We start from the raw sequence: 13,810 nt of genomic DNA, 5'->3' as shown, positions 1-13,810 counted from the left end.
ATATATTACATGGTCTGTATCACATGTCAGGAACTCTTTTATCTGATAGATTTTACCTGTTTCAGGGTGCTCAAAAGTGGGGCCCTTCAGCATATGTGTACAATTCACACAGGACAAACAAGGATAACAACCCCTTTTCTTCCTGCCCGTTAGTGTCAATTGTTGGTTTCTCATTAAAGGCCCAATGTCTGATTTTATTAGGTAATCCCCTATGTTTTTGCTTTTTTTGTAGGAGTAGAGTGGTGGCATTGAAAATTCACTTATTTCTGGGTGGCACCTACCAAGCATACCCCAATGCTTTGAGATAATCCTGCTCACCTCCCTGCTTTCTTCCACATATGTACTCACAAAAGGAACACGGTTGATTTGTTTTTTATCCTTCGTAGCTTTCATAATTAGTGCCTTTCTATCTTTCTTTTTTACATTTTCTTTAACCGACCTTAAAAGCTTTCTGGGGTACCCTCTCTCTATAAATTTTTTTTACTAATGACTCCAATGCTTCATCTGCATCCTCCTCTTTTTTGACCATTCGCCGCACCCTCAACAACTGACTCAGCGGTATTGACTCGATCATTTTACGTGGATGTTGGCTGTCGTACACCAATAGATTATTTCTATCTGTCTTTTTGACATAGAGTTTTGTAATCAACTCATTGTTTTCTTGTTGGACTAATACATCAAGAAATTGCATTTCTTTAGTTGAAGATACTAGTGTGAATTTTATAGTCTCATCTATGATATTGAGGTATTGATGAAATTCATTTAACATATCATTTGTACCTGTCCATAGGAGGAAGACGTCGTCTATGTACCTCCACCACACCTTAACATACTGGAAGTGGTGGGATACATAGACGAAGCCCTCCTCCAGGACCTCCATAACTAGATTCGCATACGCAGGGGCCATATTGGCCCCCATAGCTGTACCTCTTTTTTGAGTATAAAACGTATCGCCAAATAGGAAATAATTTCTTTTCAGAATTATTTCCAGCAGTTTTAGTACAAACGTATTTCCCTCCTCCGTATAACCAGCCAGTTCCAATTTATTTCCTATAGCATTTAAACCTCTCTCGTGATCAATAGAAGTGTACAGAGAGGTTACGTCGAACGACGCCATAATCACCTCTCCGCAACTCTATCGCTTCTAATTTTTTTTAGAAAGTCTGTTGTATCTTTTATGTATGATTTTGCCTGCTTCACAATGGGGTTGAAAATTCTATCCAAAAATATGCCCATTTTATTAAAAATTGAGCCCACCCCCGAAATTATGGGGCGCCCTGGTGGGTTATCTAACCCCTTGTGTATTTTAGGGATTATATATAGCATCGGTGTCGTTGAAAAGTCCACCCACAAATACTCATACAATTGTTGGTCTATGATATACATTCCCAGTGCTTCCTTGAGACAAATCTCAATCTCTTTACTGATATGAATGGGCCCCATCCTGGTGTATATATATATATATATATATATATATATATATATATACATATATATATGCCCCATCCTCGGACGCACATGCAGTTGAGGTTTGCCCTGACATTGGCAGTACCCTCACCCTCACGGCCCGGTTGTGGTGGCAAGTGGCGACCTCTGCAACCACAGTCGTTATATCCCTGACAGCAGGTCCACACACTGCTTTGCAACCACAGCCGGGTCCTGCTGATCAGTTTCAAATAAACAGAATAGGAGCTGACCTGCTGTGCCCGGTAGCAGCCAATAAACAATGTACAGAGATGCCCAGCTGACTGGTGAGGGGTTCCTGGTGTCCGACCTTCACCAATCTTATATTGATGACTAGTGTTGAGCGATACCGTCCGATACTTGAAAGTATTGGTATCGGATAGTATCGGCCGATACCCGAAAAGTATCGGATATCGCCGATACCGATATCCGATACCAATACAAGTCAATGGGACACCAAGTATCGGAAGGTATTCTGATGGTTCCCAGGGTCTGAAGGAGAGGAAACTCTCCTTCAGGCCCTGGGATCCATATTAATGTGTAAAATAAAGAATTAAAATAAAAAATATTGATATATTCACCTCTCCGGCGGCCCCTGGACATCACGCGGATAACCGGCAGGCTTCTTTGTTTAAAATGAGCGCGTTTAGGACCTGCGGAATGACGTCGTGGCTTCTGATTGGTCGCGTGCCGCCCATGTGACTGCCACGCGACCAATCAGAAGCCGCGACGTCATTCCGCAGGTCCTAAATTCCTAGAATGAGGAGTTTAGTGCCTGAAAATGACGTCGCGGCTTCTGATTGGTCGCATCGTGGTCACATGGGCGGCACGTGACCAATCAGAAGCCGCGACGTCATTCCTCAGGTCCTAAACGCGCTCATTGAAGACCAGCAGCTGTAAGGAAATTTATATATTGATGTATGTCATTCTGGTATACGTTATTGCTTTGTTATGGAGCATTGAATTTCTACTTATATGTTGTTAAAGGGCATTAGGTGCTGGCCAGTGTGTGTCCTGTTACTGGTTTCCAGTGGTTCTTTTCTTATTTTATGTCTATTTTTATTTATTTATATTTTCTTTGGTGTACAATAAAATTATTTATAGGATTATACTCTTTTTGTTGGTGTGTTTTTATCACCTATTGTTGGTATCAAGGACAACATCTGCAAGGAGTTTGTATGTTCTCCCTGTGTTCGGGTGGGTTTTCTTGGGGTTCTCTGGTTTCTTGCAACACTGCAAAGACATACTGATAGTGAAATAACAATGTGAGCCCCAATGGGGACAGTGATGATAATGTAAAGCGCAGCGGAATAAGATAGCGCTATATAAGTGAGTAAAATAAATAAATGGTTGATCTGCATCAATAAGTCAGTGACAGATTCAGTAGATGTCGTAACCTTTACTCGGGCATTGCTACATAGGGCATGCATCATGGGAGAACTAATATATCACTACATAGCAATGATGGCCCTAAAGCAGAAGGAATGATTTCCTCGACACCAGCTCTGAGAATAGTATTAATGTCCATCAAATCTGTGCTATTAATTACCTACCTAACAAACATTCAGAGCGTGTGTAAATGTGTCTCTATTAGTGCTGCAGATAAGGAAAAATAAAATATATCTTGTAAATCCCCAAAAAAGCATATCAGCATATATATCATGGTGTGACTATATCTAAATGGAATATGTCCTCAGGTATTTGCTATCTAATCTGAGAGCAGCATGTTGTATAGACAGATAACCTGATTCCAGTGATGTATCACTTACTGGGCTGCTTGCTATAGTTTTGATAAAATCACTGCAGGAGATTATCACTTGAGGACTAAAAACCTGCTGCCATGTAGTCCTCAGTATTCATGAGCTCTGTAGAACCCTGCCCCCTCCACTGATTGTCAGCTTTCTGCCTATGCGCAGTGTACACAGAAAGCTGCCAATCAGTGGTGGGGGTGGGGTTATACAGAGCTCAGCATTCAGAGAACTGCTAAATCTCCTGCAGATAAAACAGGGATTTTATCAAAACTACAGCAAGTTGCACAGTAAGTGATACATCACTGGAATCGGTGTCTCTCAAATGTAACATATTCCTTTTAAAGCAGTTATCCAATCACATGATATTGATGACCCATCCTCAAGAGAGGTTATCAATATGAGATCAGTGAGGGGTCTGGCACCCGGGACCCAAACCCGTCAGTTGATCGTTTTCTGATAACAGCTGATGGATGAGGGCGCCATCACCACTATCGTAAGGATTGGTCATCGATATCTTGTGACTTGACGACCCCTCCAAGTTTCAGCAAGTTTATTTCAAGCTTATGGTCTTATGATGTATGTCTGATTTGCAGAGAAAGTGTACATTTTTCTTTCTTTTTTTTTTCAGATTACGACTATTTCTTTTATTTGAGGACCAGAGAATGTTCTGACATGAATTATTATTGCGCCGCCAAACAAATAATCCTGTTATCAATATTAATCCAAATTGCACCTCCCATATCTGCCTATGGATACGCCAAGTGTTTCTTGGCCTACGAGAACTCACGATACGCGAACTGTATAGGACAAGAAATCCACAACTTAATCAAAGCCGTAAAACATCTCCCTAATCAAACGCAATGGCTGAATGCATCACAAAACGGCATAACCCTAGTGGAACACAAGACTTTTTTCCATTTGCCCAAACTTCTAGATCTTCGACTGAACAGTAATAAAATCGGTAAGGTCCAGTCAGGGGCGTTCAAAAATTTAAAAAATCTTTGTTTTCTGGACCTTAGTTATAATGAACTACAAACTTTGGATAATTGGGACATGAGCGATTTTACAAATCTGAGAATTCTCAAAATCCCATATAACAGAATCAGTACAATACAAGGTTTTAGTTTAACCCCTCTTCATCGTTTACAAGAACTCGATTGGTCTTCTAATAATATTACCAATTTTACAAACGTGGCAGAAGCTGTAAATGATTTAGCGGAGCTTTCTAAACTGAACCTGAGCTCTAATAATGTGACGGCTTTATCTTCTTCTCCAAAGTTGATCGCTCTTCAGTCGCTGAACATTTTAGACCTGAACTATAATTTAATTGGTGTCTTGGACCTTAGTTATTTGTACATGCCCAATCTGACCGACCTCATGGTGATGAAAAATAATATGAGCGCTATAAATGCTAGCGCCTTTGTAAATGTGCCAAAGTTAGCCCAGATCAACTTTGATGAAAACCCATTGAACATTTCCTTTCTTCTCGGAGTCCACCTACCTCATTTAACAGAACTGCACTGGTCCAGCATGAGACCCAAACTTGATAATAATTTGTCTATTCCATGTCAGGTTTTCCGATCTTTCCCCCAATTAAGAGATTTGTACATATCGCGTTCAAAAGTTTCAAGTTCCCACATTAAGAAAATTGGAGAGTGCACCAACCTGACGTCACTCGTGCTTTCAACAAGTCCTCTTAAGGTACTGCTGAAGAGCGATCTTCAAACGTTTAAGAACATCAAAGTTCTGTATCTTAACAAGTGCAAAATACAAATCATCCAAAATAGCTCATGGTCTGGTCTTATACATCTTCATACTTTGATCCTCGAGAGAAACCAAATTCATTATCTACACGATAGATTATTCAGTCCTTTAATTGGTCTTCAGTACTTGGACCTCTCCAAAAATTCCTTAACCAATATCAACAACAAATCATTTGAGGGCCTACTCAATCTCAAAACCCTTATTCTGAGTAGCTGTAAAATAGCAGAAATCGAGCCTTTTACCTTCACATATATTCGGAACCTAAATTTACTAGATTTACGGGACAACAGTATATCGATAATTAAGAGGCAGTCTTTTTACCAACTATACAGACTTGAAACGCTCTTATTGTCAGACAACAAACTCCATGCAATTCAGGGTAATAGCTTTCGAGAGCTGTCATCATTAATGAGACTAGACTTAGCTAATAACATTATTTATAAATTTTCAGATGTCACCTTCAATTCCTTAAAAACGCTCCTAAGTCTAGATATTAGTAGAAATTGTCTTGGTTTAAGTAAACGCGATACTAAAAGTCCTTTTAAGAAGCTTAAGGATCTCGAATCCTTAGATATGAGCTACCAAACACGACGGTATAAGGATCCAGTTTCTTCAGAACTTTTTCAAGGTCTACAATCCCTTAAAAATCTGGATGTCCGAGGCATTTCGAACTCCTTTTTTGAAGATGTATCTTTTTTATTTTTGCCCAATTTGACAGACTTTGATATGTCCGAAACCTCCAAAGGATCCGATTTTAATTCCACTTTGGAATTAATAAAAAAATGTAATAAAGTAAGATCTCTTCACCTGGACAACAATGAAATCACAAATCTTCCTGAAGACATGTTTGCTTCATTTAATTTCCTGGAGAACCTTTCTCTACGAGGCAACAAACTTAAGAACATTAGTGAAAAGCTCATGAAACCATTGACTAACTTGAGAAATTTGGACCTGTTTATGAATCCTCTCTTATGTTCTTGCGACAATTACTGGTTCCAGAATTGGTCTGAATTTAGCACTCAGGTGCAGATACCATTTTTGCAATCGTACAGTTGCCTTGGACAAGTCGCCCATGATTTCAATTTCCTCAGCCTGGATCTAAGTTTTTGTAGGACGGACATGTCTGTTTTATTTTTCAGTGTCTCTTTTGCTTTCACGTTACTCTTCTTGACCACAAGTCTTCTAACAGTAAAACTGAAGTGGTCCATGCTTTACTTCTATCACTTATTGAAAGCTTGGCTTTCATGGAGGAGTCAAAAGAAAAAGAGACTCTATACGTACGATGCCTACATCTCCTACTGCTCCAATGACGAAGACTGGGTCATAAATGAATTACTGCATCATCTGGAAAGCCAAGGACGACGCAAGTATAAACTTTGCTTTAAACCTAGAGATTTCATGCCCGGATCCTACCACATTGATAATATCCAAGATGCCATTAACAACAGCCGTAAAACTTTGTGTATCGTCAGCAGAAATTATTTGGAAAGTGAATGGTGCAAAATAGAAGCGGAAATGGCTTGTTCGCGAGTCTTTTACGAGAAGGAGGATGTATTGCTTGTGGTGTTTTTGGAAGAAATCGCAGACTTCAGGTAAGGGTGATTAAATGAAATTATAGTGCAAAGCTTTACATCTATAGAGTTTATATGAAGGCACGTTGGTAAGTAAGGTAATAAACAAATATATAGGAATCTAGTAATATCAACTGTCTAGTAATTTATATAGAAACTAGAGATGAGCGAATCAGGCAAAATTAGAATTTGCCCGCTTTATTTCCTAGAAAGTTTGGTTCATAGAAAATTTATTTAATGTCCCTTATTATGCTTTGGGGTCTCTCCAAACTCCAGAGCATATGAAAGGTGATATTAGATAAATCCTTATACTCACCTTATCGCTCATCTTTCCGGCCCCTTCATTCCTCACTGTCACTCAGTCTGGGTTGCATCTTCTGATCCCTCACCGCTTTCGCTCAAATACTCGAGCCTATCGCACTGGGCTGGGACTTCAGGCTCTGATAATGCCCTCAAGAGTTCTGTTCAAGCTTATGAACGGTCATGATGTCATAACATGACGACGTGCACCGAAACCTTGCATGGGCAGAACCGTCTTGGGGCTCATTAGACCCAGAAATCCCAGCTCAGTGTGAGAGGTAAATTTCAGTGCAAGTGGCAGGGATCAGAAAATGCAGCAAGAACCGGACGGGTGACAGTGAGGAGCGGAGGGACCATGGAGGTGATTGGTAAGGTGAGTATATGGATTTTTTCTCTTTTTTAACCTTTTGATTGTGTAGACGTGCACTGAGACCTTGCATGGGCAGAACCGCCTTGGGGCTCATTAGACCCAGAAATCCCAGCTCAGTGTGAGAAGTAAATTTCAGTCCAAGTGGCAGGGATCAGAAAATGCAGGAAGAACCGGATGGGTGACAGTGAGGAGCGGAGGGACCATAGAGGTGATCGGTATGGTGAGTATATGGATTTTTTCTCTTTTTTAACCTTTTCATTGTGTAGAAAAATTGAGGCTAGCAATCCGCCCAAGAAGCAATTTACAAACAATCCAGATGTGGATTTTTGCTAAATTTTAGTAGAGTTTGACTCCATTTGAATTTATTTGCTCATCTCTAATAGAAACCACTGTAGCCAGAAGTGTGAGTTGAAGTTGCTGGGTCCTAATTAAAAATTTACTAAAGTCCCCTCATTTCAGGCACTATAGTCTGCGTGTAAATGGCTCCCCGTGCAATAACTATAGTTATTTTTTTTACGTAATCCTTCTTTCATACTGGAATCTTCAATCATTCTTTGCTCAAAATGTGTTAAACTATTTGCCATCCTCTCCCGTGAATATTAGACCCTTTTACACGTGTGGCCTAGTGAACCCTTGCAGGAAACTACTGATTAATAAGGGCTTTTTTCCAGGTACAATCTCCCAAAAAAAGATTTTTATTCCTCAAACTGTCTAACGATTAGCAAAACGCTGCCCCTTGCAAGCAAGAAAGAGGGAGGTTGGAAAGCTGTGTGCTTTTGAATAAGTTCATGAGAAACAGCTTTTAAAGTGTGTTAGAGCGAGCAATAGCGAGCAAGAGCGAGAGCTGTGTGAAATAAAAAAAATGGCCGTGCACGTGCACACTGACTCTGCTGAAGCCCAGCAATGCGCACACAGTGTAGGTAAGCTCTCAACACTGACTCCTGTTTGTGGCCATTGTTTGTTGCAGTGATATACCTGGAAGTGTAGCAAGCAAGAGGCTTCAGAGAGGAGGAGAAGTTGGTGAAGATATGAGCTTCTGGCTACTGCAGTGCCAGTGTGTAATGCTGCACAGGGCAGTAGCCCCAGGCGAGGCACGCGTCTTCAACGTTACAAGAAGGTGGGGGTCCAGGCCGCAAGTAACCGATGTTGCTGGTTGGCCAGGACCGGATGTTTCACAGTTCAATGAGGGAGACCACCAGTCATAAGAAATAAACTCTTTCGTGAACGGTAACTTGGTAAATGTTATAAACAAGAGGTAGCGGGTACAAAGTCTTATGGACGTTTCCTTTGTAGTATGAAGCATTTTCACACAGGATCCTTAATCTGTAGTTTACTCCAGGGCTTTCTAGACACACTGTGCCTCCATACTTGTCCACTGCCCAGCTTTAGTGCTACAGTCCTGATTCAAAAGTTCACTCTAATTTCTAAGCAGTTACGTATCCTATTTCTTCCACTACTAGCGCCCTGGACTTCCCGCCCCGGAACCCTTCACTAGTCCCCTTCTCTCCGTCCTGCTGAGGCTCGTTATCTTCTGCGTCACAAGCTAGGCGTCCTCTCCCAGGATCCAACTCCGGAGGAAGCCCACTCTGTCTCATTTGACACTTTTCCTCTGGATCACGCTATCCCTCCTTTTTCAGTCTCCTCTCATTTGGGGTCACTCTCCACTATGGCACTGCTCACTTTAAACTCCAAACCCTATCTCACTTCCCAGTGGGAAACAGTCACCCTCCCTAAACCCCTCCCACTATGGGCTAGTCACAAACATTAACTCTATCTTACCCTATCGTCAACTATCTACTATACCTTACACTATGCAGAAACACATTATACTAACAGTACTTATCGCCCTTTTTACTGTACATTACAATCCACCTGAAACTATATATACAAAAGACGCAAGGCATTATTCACACATCACAATACAACACATCACGTGGTTGGTGCCTCCAGGGGTTGTAAAGTGATAGCACAGTCCAACACTCAAGCTTATTGCCCCATCTGCATTTGAGTTTTGCCGTCACCATGTGCTTGAATAATATGAATTTCCATTCTGTGAAATATGTGGAGAATCGAATTGGGCCTTGGAAATTGTTTTTAAAAAAATGGAGAGGTTCATTATTTCGATTATTTATATTAATTATGTGGCTAAAAGCCCACTGCAATCAATTCAACATGAAAACAGATTAATACCTTATGATAGCCCCTAGATGGCGATATTATACAGGATATATTCGAAGATCGGCCCTATAGATGTAGCGGGAGACTGGACAGACGGATGGGACTTTTTCTGTAGGTCGACCATAGCAAAGAAAATTCTGATGTGTAAGCATCTAAAAGCGGAACACATGTAGAAAATGCAGAACAGGGACATTTTATACCAGGATCTACAGTAAATCAGAACAAAAATATGATTAATATTGAAGTTCGTTTTATTTATATTTTTAGTTCTTTCTTTTCCTTATTCCATTTCCGCCAAAGAAGCCATTTTTTTTGTGGGACAAGTTGACACCATTATGATGTACAGAAAAAATATACAAAGTCACAGTCTCCTATGCCGGAGGATGAGATTCACAGGGGTTAATACTTCACAAGTGACCCCAGTGACAAGCAATAGAAAGAAGGCAGAATTGAGGCCACGTGTTATCACGGCCTCAGCGTTACATTTTCATTACATTTTTTTATGGCTTTAATAGATAAAAACATAAAACACGCCTTTTATTATGCCATTTACCGATCCCCATAACTAATCTATTCGCTGTGTTGTGCAGGTCATTACGATTACAGGGGCTCCAAATATATCCATGTTATTTGCTGAATTGTGATGCTTACTATTTTTTCAATAAATGCATTCAAAATTACATTTTTTTTTCATTATCAAGTGTTTTCATTTTTTTTTTTTTCGTAATTTTATATGATGAAAAAAAAATCTCATTCATCCTCCCTCTTTAAGGCTGGGGTCACACACAATGTATAAAAAAATCTGCCCGATTTTGTCTGCCGAGAATCGCACAAATGTTCTCCGTATGTCATCCGTGTACAACGCCAGGATGCATTTTTTTCTCACCAAAGTATCCGTGTGTCATGCGTATGGGGACATTTTCTCACACACTTGCAAAATAAGCAAATAATGGTTCCCTGGGCTGAAAATCATTAGAAATTAATGTGTCACCCTATTTACTGGCTCAAGAACAAGTCCCCTCCTCCTTGCTTGGCTTGGAAGTTTTTGCTGATATATTTTGTGAGCTGATGTGTCTGCAACATGTCATATAGGCTAACCTTTAACCACACTGAGCAGGTGCTTTTACACTGGGTTTTGTCCCAGCGTTTTGGGGCACTTTACCGAGTGATTGTGGATCCGAGGAGGCGTAGAAGAATGTGGGTCCATCCCCTTATGAGGCAACGGGTGACAAAAGGCCATTTTCGTCGTATGTACAGAACAGACCAAAGTTTGGACACACCTTCTCATTTAAAGATTTTTTTGTATTTTCATGACTATGAAAATTGTACATTCACACTGAAGGCATCAAAACTATGAATTAACACATGTGGAATTATATACTTAACAAAAAAGTGTGAAACAACTGAAAATATGTCTTATATTCTAGGTTCTTCAAAGCAGTCACCTTTTGCCTTGATAGCTGCTTTGCACACTCTTGGCATTCTCTTGATGAGCTTCAAGAGGTAGTCACCGGGAATGGTCTTCCAACAATCTTGAAGGAGTTCCCAGAGATGCTTAGCACTTGTTGGCCCTTTTGCCTTCACTCTGCGGTCCAGATCACCCCAAACCATCTCGATTGGGATCAGGTCTGGTGACTGTAGAGGCCAGGTCATCTGGCGTAGCACCTCATCACTCTCGTTCTTGGTCAAATAGCCCTTACACAGCCTGGAGGTGTGTTTGGGGTCATTGTCCTGTTGAAAAATAAATGATGGTCCAACTAAACGCAAACCGGATGAAATAGCATGCCGCTGCAAGATGCTGTGGTAGCCATGCTGGTTCAGTATGCCTTCAGTTTTGAATAAATCCCCAACAGTGTCACCAGCAAAGCCCCCCCACACCATCACACCTCCTCCATGCTTCATGGTGGGAACCAGGCATGTAGAGTCCATCCGTTCACCTTTTCTGCGTCGCACAAAGACACGGTGGTCGGAACCAAAGATCTCAGATTTGGACTCATCAGACCAAAGCACAGATTTCCACTGGTCTAATGTCCATTCCTTGTGTTCTTTAGCCCAAACAAGTCTCTTCTGCTTGTTGCCTGTCCTTAGCAGTGGTTTCCTAGCAGCTATTTTACCATGAAGGCCTGCTGCACAAAGTCTCCTCTTAACAGTTGTTGTAGAGATGTGTCTGCTGCTAGAACGCTGTGTGGCATTGACCTGGTCTCTAATCTGAGCTGCTGTTAACCTGCGATTTCTGAGGCTGGTGACTCGGATAAACTTATCCTCAGAAGCAGAGGTGACTCTTGGTCTTCCTTTCCTGGGGCGGTCCTCATGTGAGCAAGTTTCTTTGTAGCGCTTGATGGTTTTTGCCACTGCACTTGGGGACACTTTCAAAGTTTGCTCAATTTTTCGGACTGACTGACCTTCATTTCTTAAAGTAATGATGGCCACTCGTTTTTCTTTACTTAGCTGCTTTTTTCTTGCCATGATACAAATTATAACAGTCCATTCAGTAGGACTATCAGCTGTGTATCCACCAGACTTCTGCACAACACAACTGATGGTCCCAACTCCATTTATAAGGCAAGAAATCCCACTTATTAAACCTGACAGGGCACACCTGTGAAGTGAAAACCATTCCCGGTGACTACCTCTTAAAGCTCATCAAGAGAATGCCTAGAGTGTGCAAAGCAGTCATCAAAGCAAAAGGTGGCTACTTTGAAGAACCTAGAATATAAGACATATTTTCACTTGTTTCACACTTTTTTGTTAAGTATATAATTCCACATGTGTTAATTCATAGTTTTGATGCCTTCAGTGTGAGTGTACAATTTTCATAGTCATGAAAATACAGAAAAATCTTTAAATGAGAAGGTGTGTCCAAACTTTTGGTCTGTACTGTATGCTGCACTATGCTGCCATCCAGACAAATTTTACCAATATACTCGGAAGAGCCTGGCCATATTTGATATTCTTCTTGAGACTCTGCGACCTGGTATCACCTATAAGGACACCTTGATGCGCAAGGCTATTTCCGCAGAGGAGCGGCTTCTACTTACTTTACGGTATGTCCAAAAACTGTATGTTGCGTATGTATTTGATTTATGTTCTACACATACATTTCCTTTGTTATAATTTGTTGCCGCCTAGGTTTTATTTTTTATAAATAAGATCATTATGCCTTTCATATTACTTGCTATTTGTATTTCGGCTGTGTTCCCTAGGCATTGTACACCTGCTGTAAATTTTTGAGGCATGGCTTAGTTTGCACTCTCCATTGTAAATGTTATTTTTTCGCAACCTTGGTATGATGATGCATGGATATGTCCTAACCCTTTTTTTTTACTTTATATTCTAGCTTTCTAGCAACTGGCCTGGCCTACGCGGCCCTACATCTGGAGTTCCTAATCGGCAAATCCACAATTTCAGGCATTGTTCGGGCTACGTGCTCACAAATTTGGTCACGATTGCATGAGTCGGTCATGCCTGAGCCAAAACAGCAAGACTGGCTGCGTATTGCCCGTGGCTTACAGGAGATGTGCCAGTTTCCTAACTGTATTGGGGCCCTGGATGGGAAGCACATCCGTGTCCAGAAGCCACCCAACCCTGGATCACAATATTATAATTATAAAGAATACTTTCTGTAGTGCTGTTGGTCCTGGTTGACAGCGCATACATGTTTCGAATAATTGATATCGGGGCCTATGGTAGAACAGGAGACTCCCAAGTGTTCCATTCTTCCATTATGGGTCGTCGTATGCGCAGTCATCAGTTGGACCTCCCACCTCCACGGCAGCTACCACGGTCTAATCTTGAAGCTGTCCCTTATGTAATGGTTGATGATGAGGCCTTCCAATTAACTAGGAACCTCATGAGACCTTATCCGTGCCAAACCCTGGACCTCCGGCGTCGAATCTTTAACTTCCGCCTTTCTCGTGCCCGACGCCTGGTGGAGTGCACTTTTGGCATTCTAAGTGCCAAATGGCGTGTTCTACAGTCTGCGTTTCAATTAAGTGAGGAAAATGTGAATCAAGTTATAAAAGCTTGTGTTGTTCTTCACAACTTCACAAGAATTCACGACTGTAGTGCAAATGATGGTGATGATGTGGAGGATGCAAATAATGTCCTGACTACTTCACATGGGCATCATCCACGTCGTCCGCCCTTTGGACTAAAAGTGCGGGATGTCTTTACTAGTTATTTTTGTTTCCCCAGAGGGATCAACTCCGTGGCAAGAGAATGCAGTGTCTATGCTCTAAATTTTTTTGGTTATGTGTGTAAAATAAAATGATGTTACATTTTCAATCTTGTGATGTGTTTTCAAAATTATGTTAAAATCATCACCAATATATTTTTTAAAAAAGATACACACACTTTTAACTAACTCAGTTTACTGACATAATGTTTGTATGTCACAATAACCGTATTCACAA

The 13,810-nt window shown here is 41.0% G+C and overlaps 1 protein-coding gene across 1 annotated transcript in view; it reads left to right on the top strand.

The window, feature by feature from the left end:
* LOC138650846 (toll-like receptor 13) overlaps positions 1 to 13,810 on the top strand; it is a 50,395-nt gene that overhangs the window by 23,636 nt on the left and 12,949 nt on the right. The window contains exon 2 of the mRNA XM_069740690.1: positions 3,844 to 6,571. Coding sequence (XP_069596791.1) covers positions 3,888 to 6,571 — 2,684 coding nt within the window. The 5' untranslated portion in view covers positions 3,844 to 3,887. The remainder of the gene's footprint in view (positions 1 to 3,843; positions 6,572 to 13,810) is intronic.

This window comes from Ranitomeya imitator, chromosome 10 (assembly GCF_032444005.1).
Source record: "Ranitomeya imitator isolate aRanImi1 chromosome 10, aRanImi1.pri, whole genome shotgun sequence".
NCBI lineage: Eukaryota > Metazoa > Chordata > Amphibia > Anura > Dendrobatidae > Ranitomeya > Ranitomeya imitator.
This window is presented reverse-complemented; position numbering and strand designations above follow the sequence as displayed.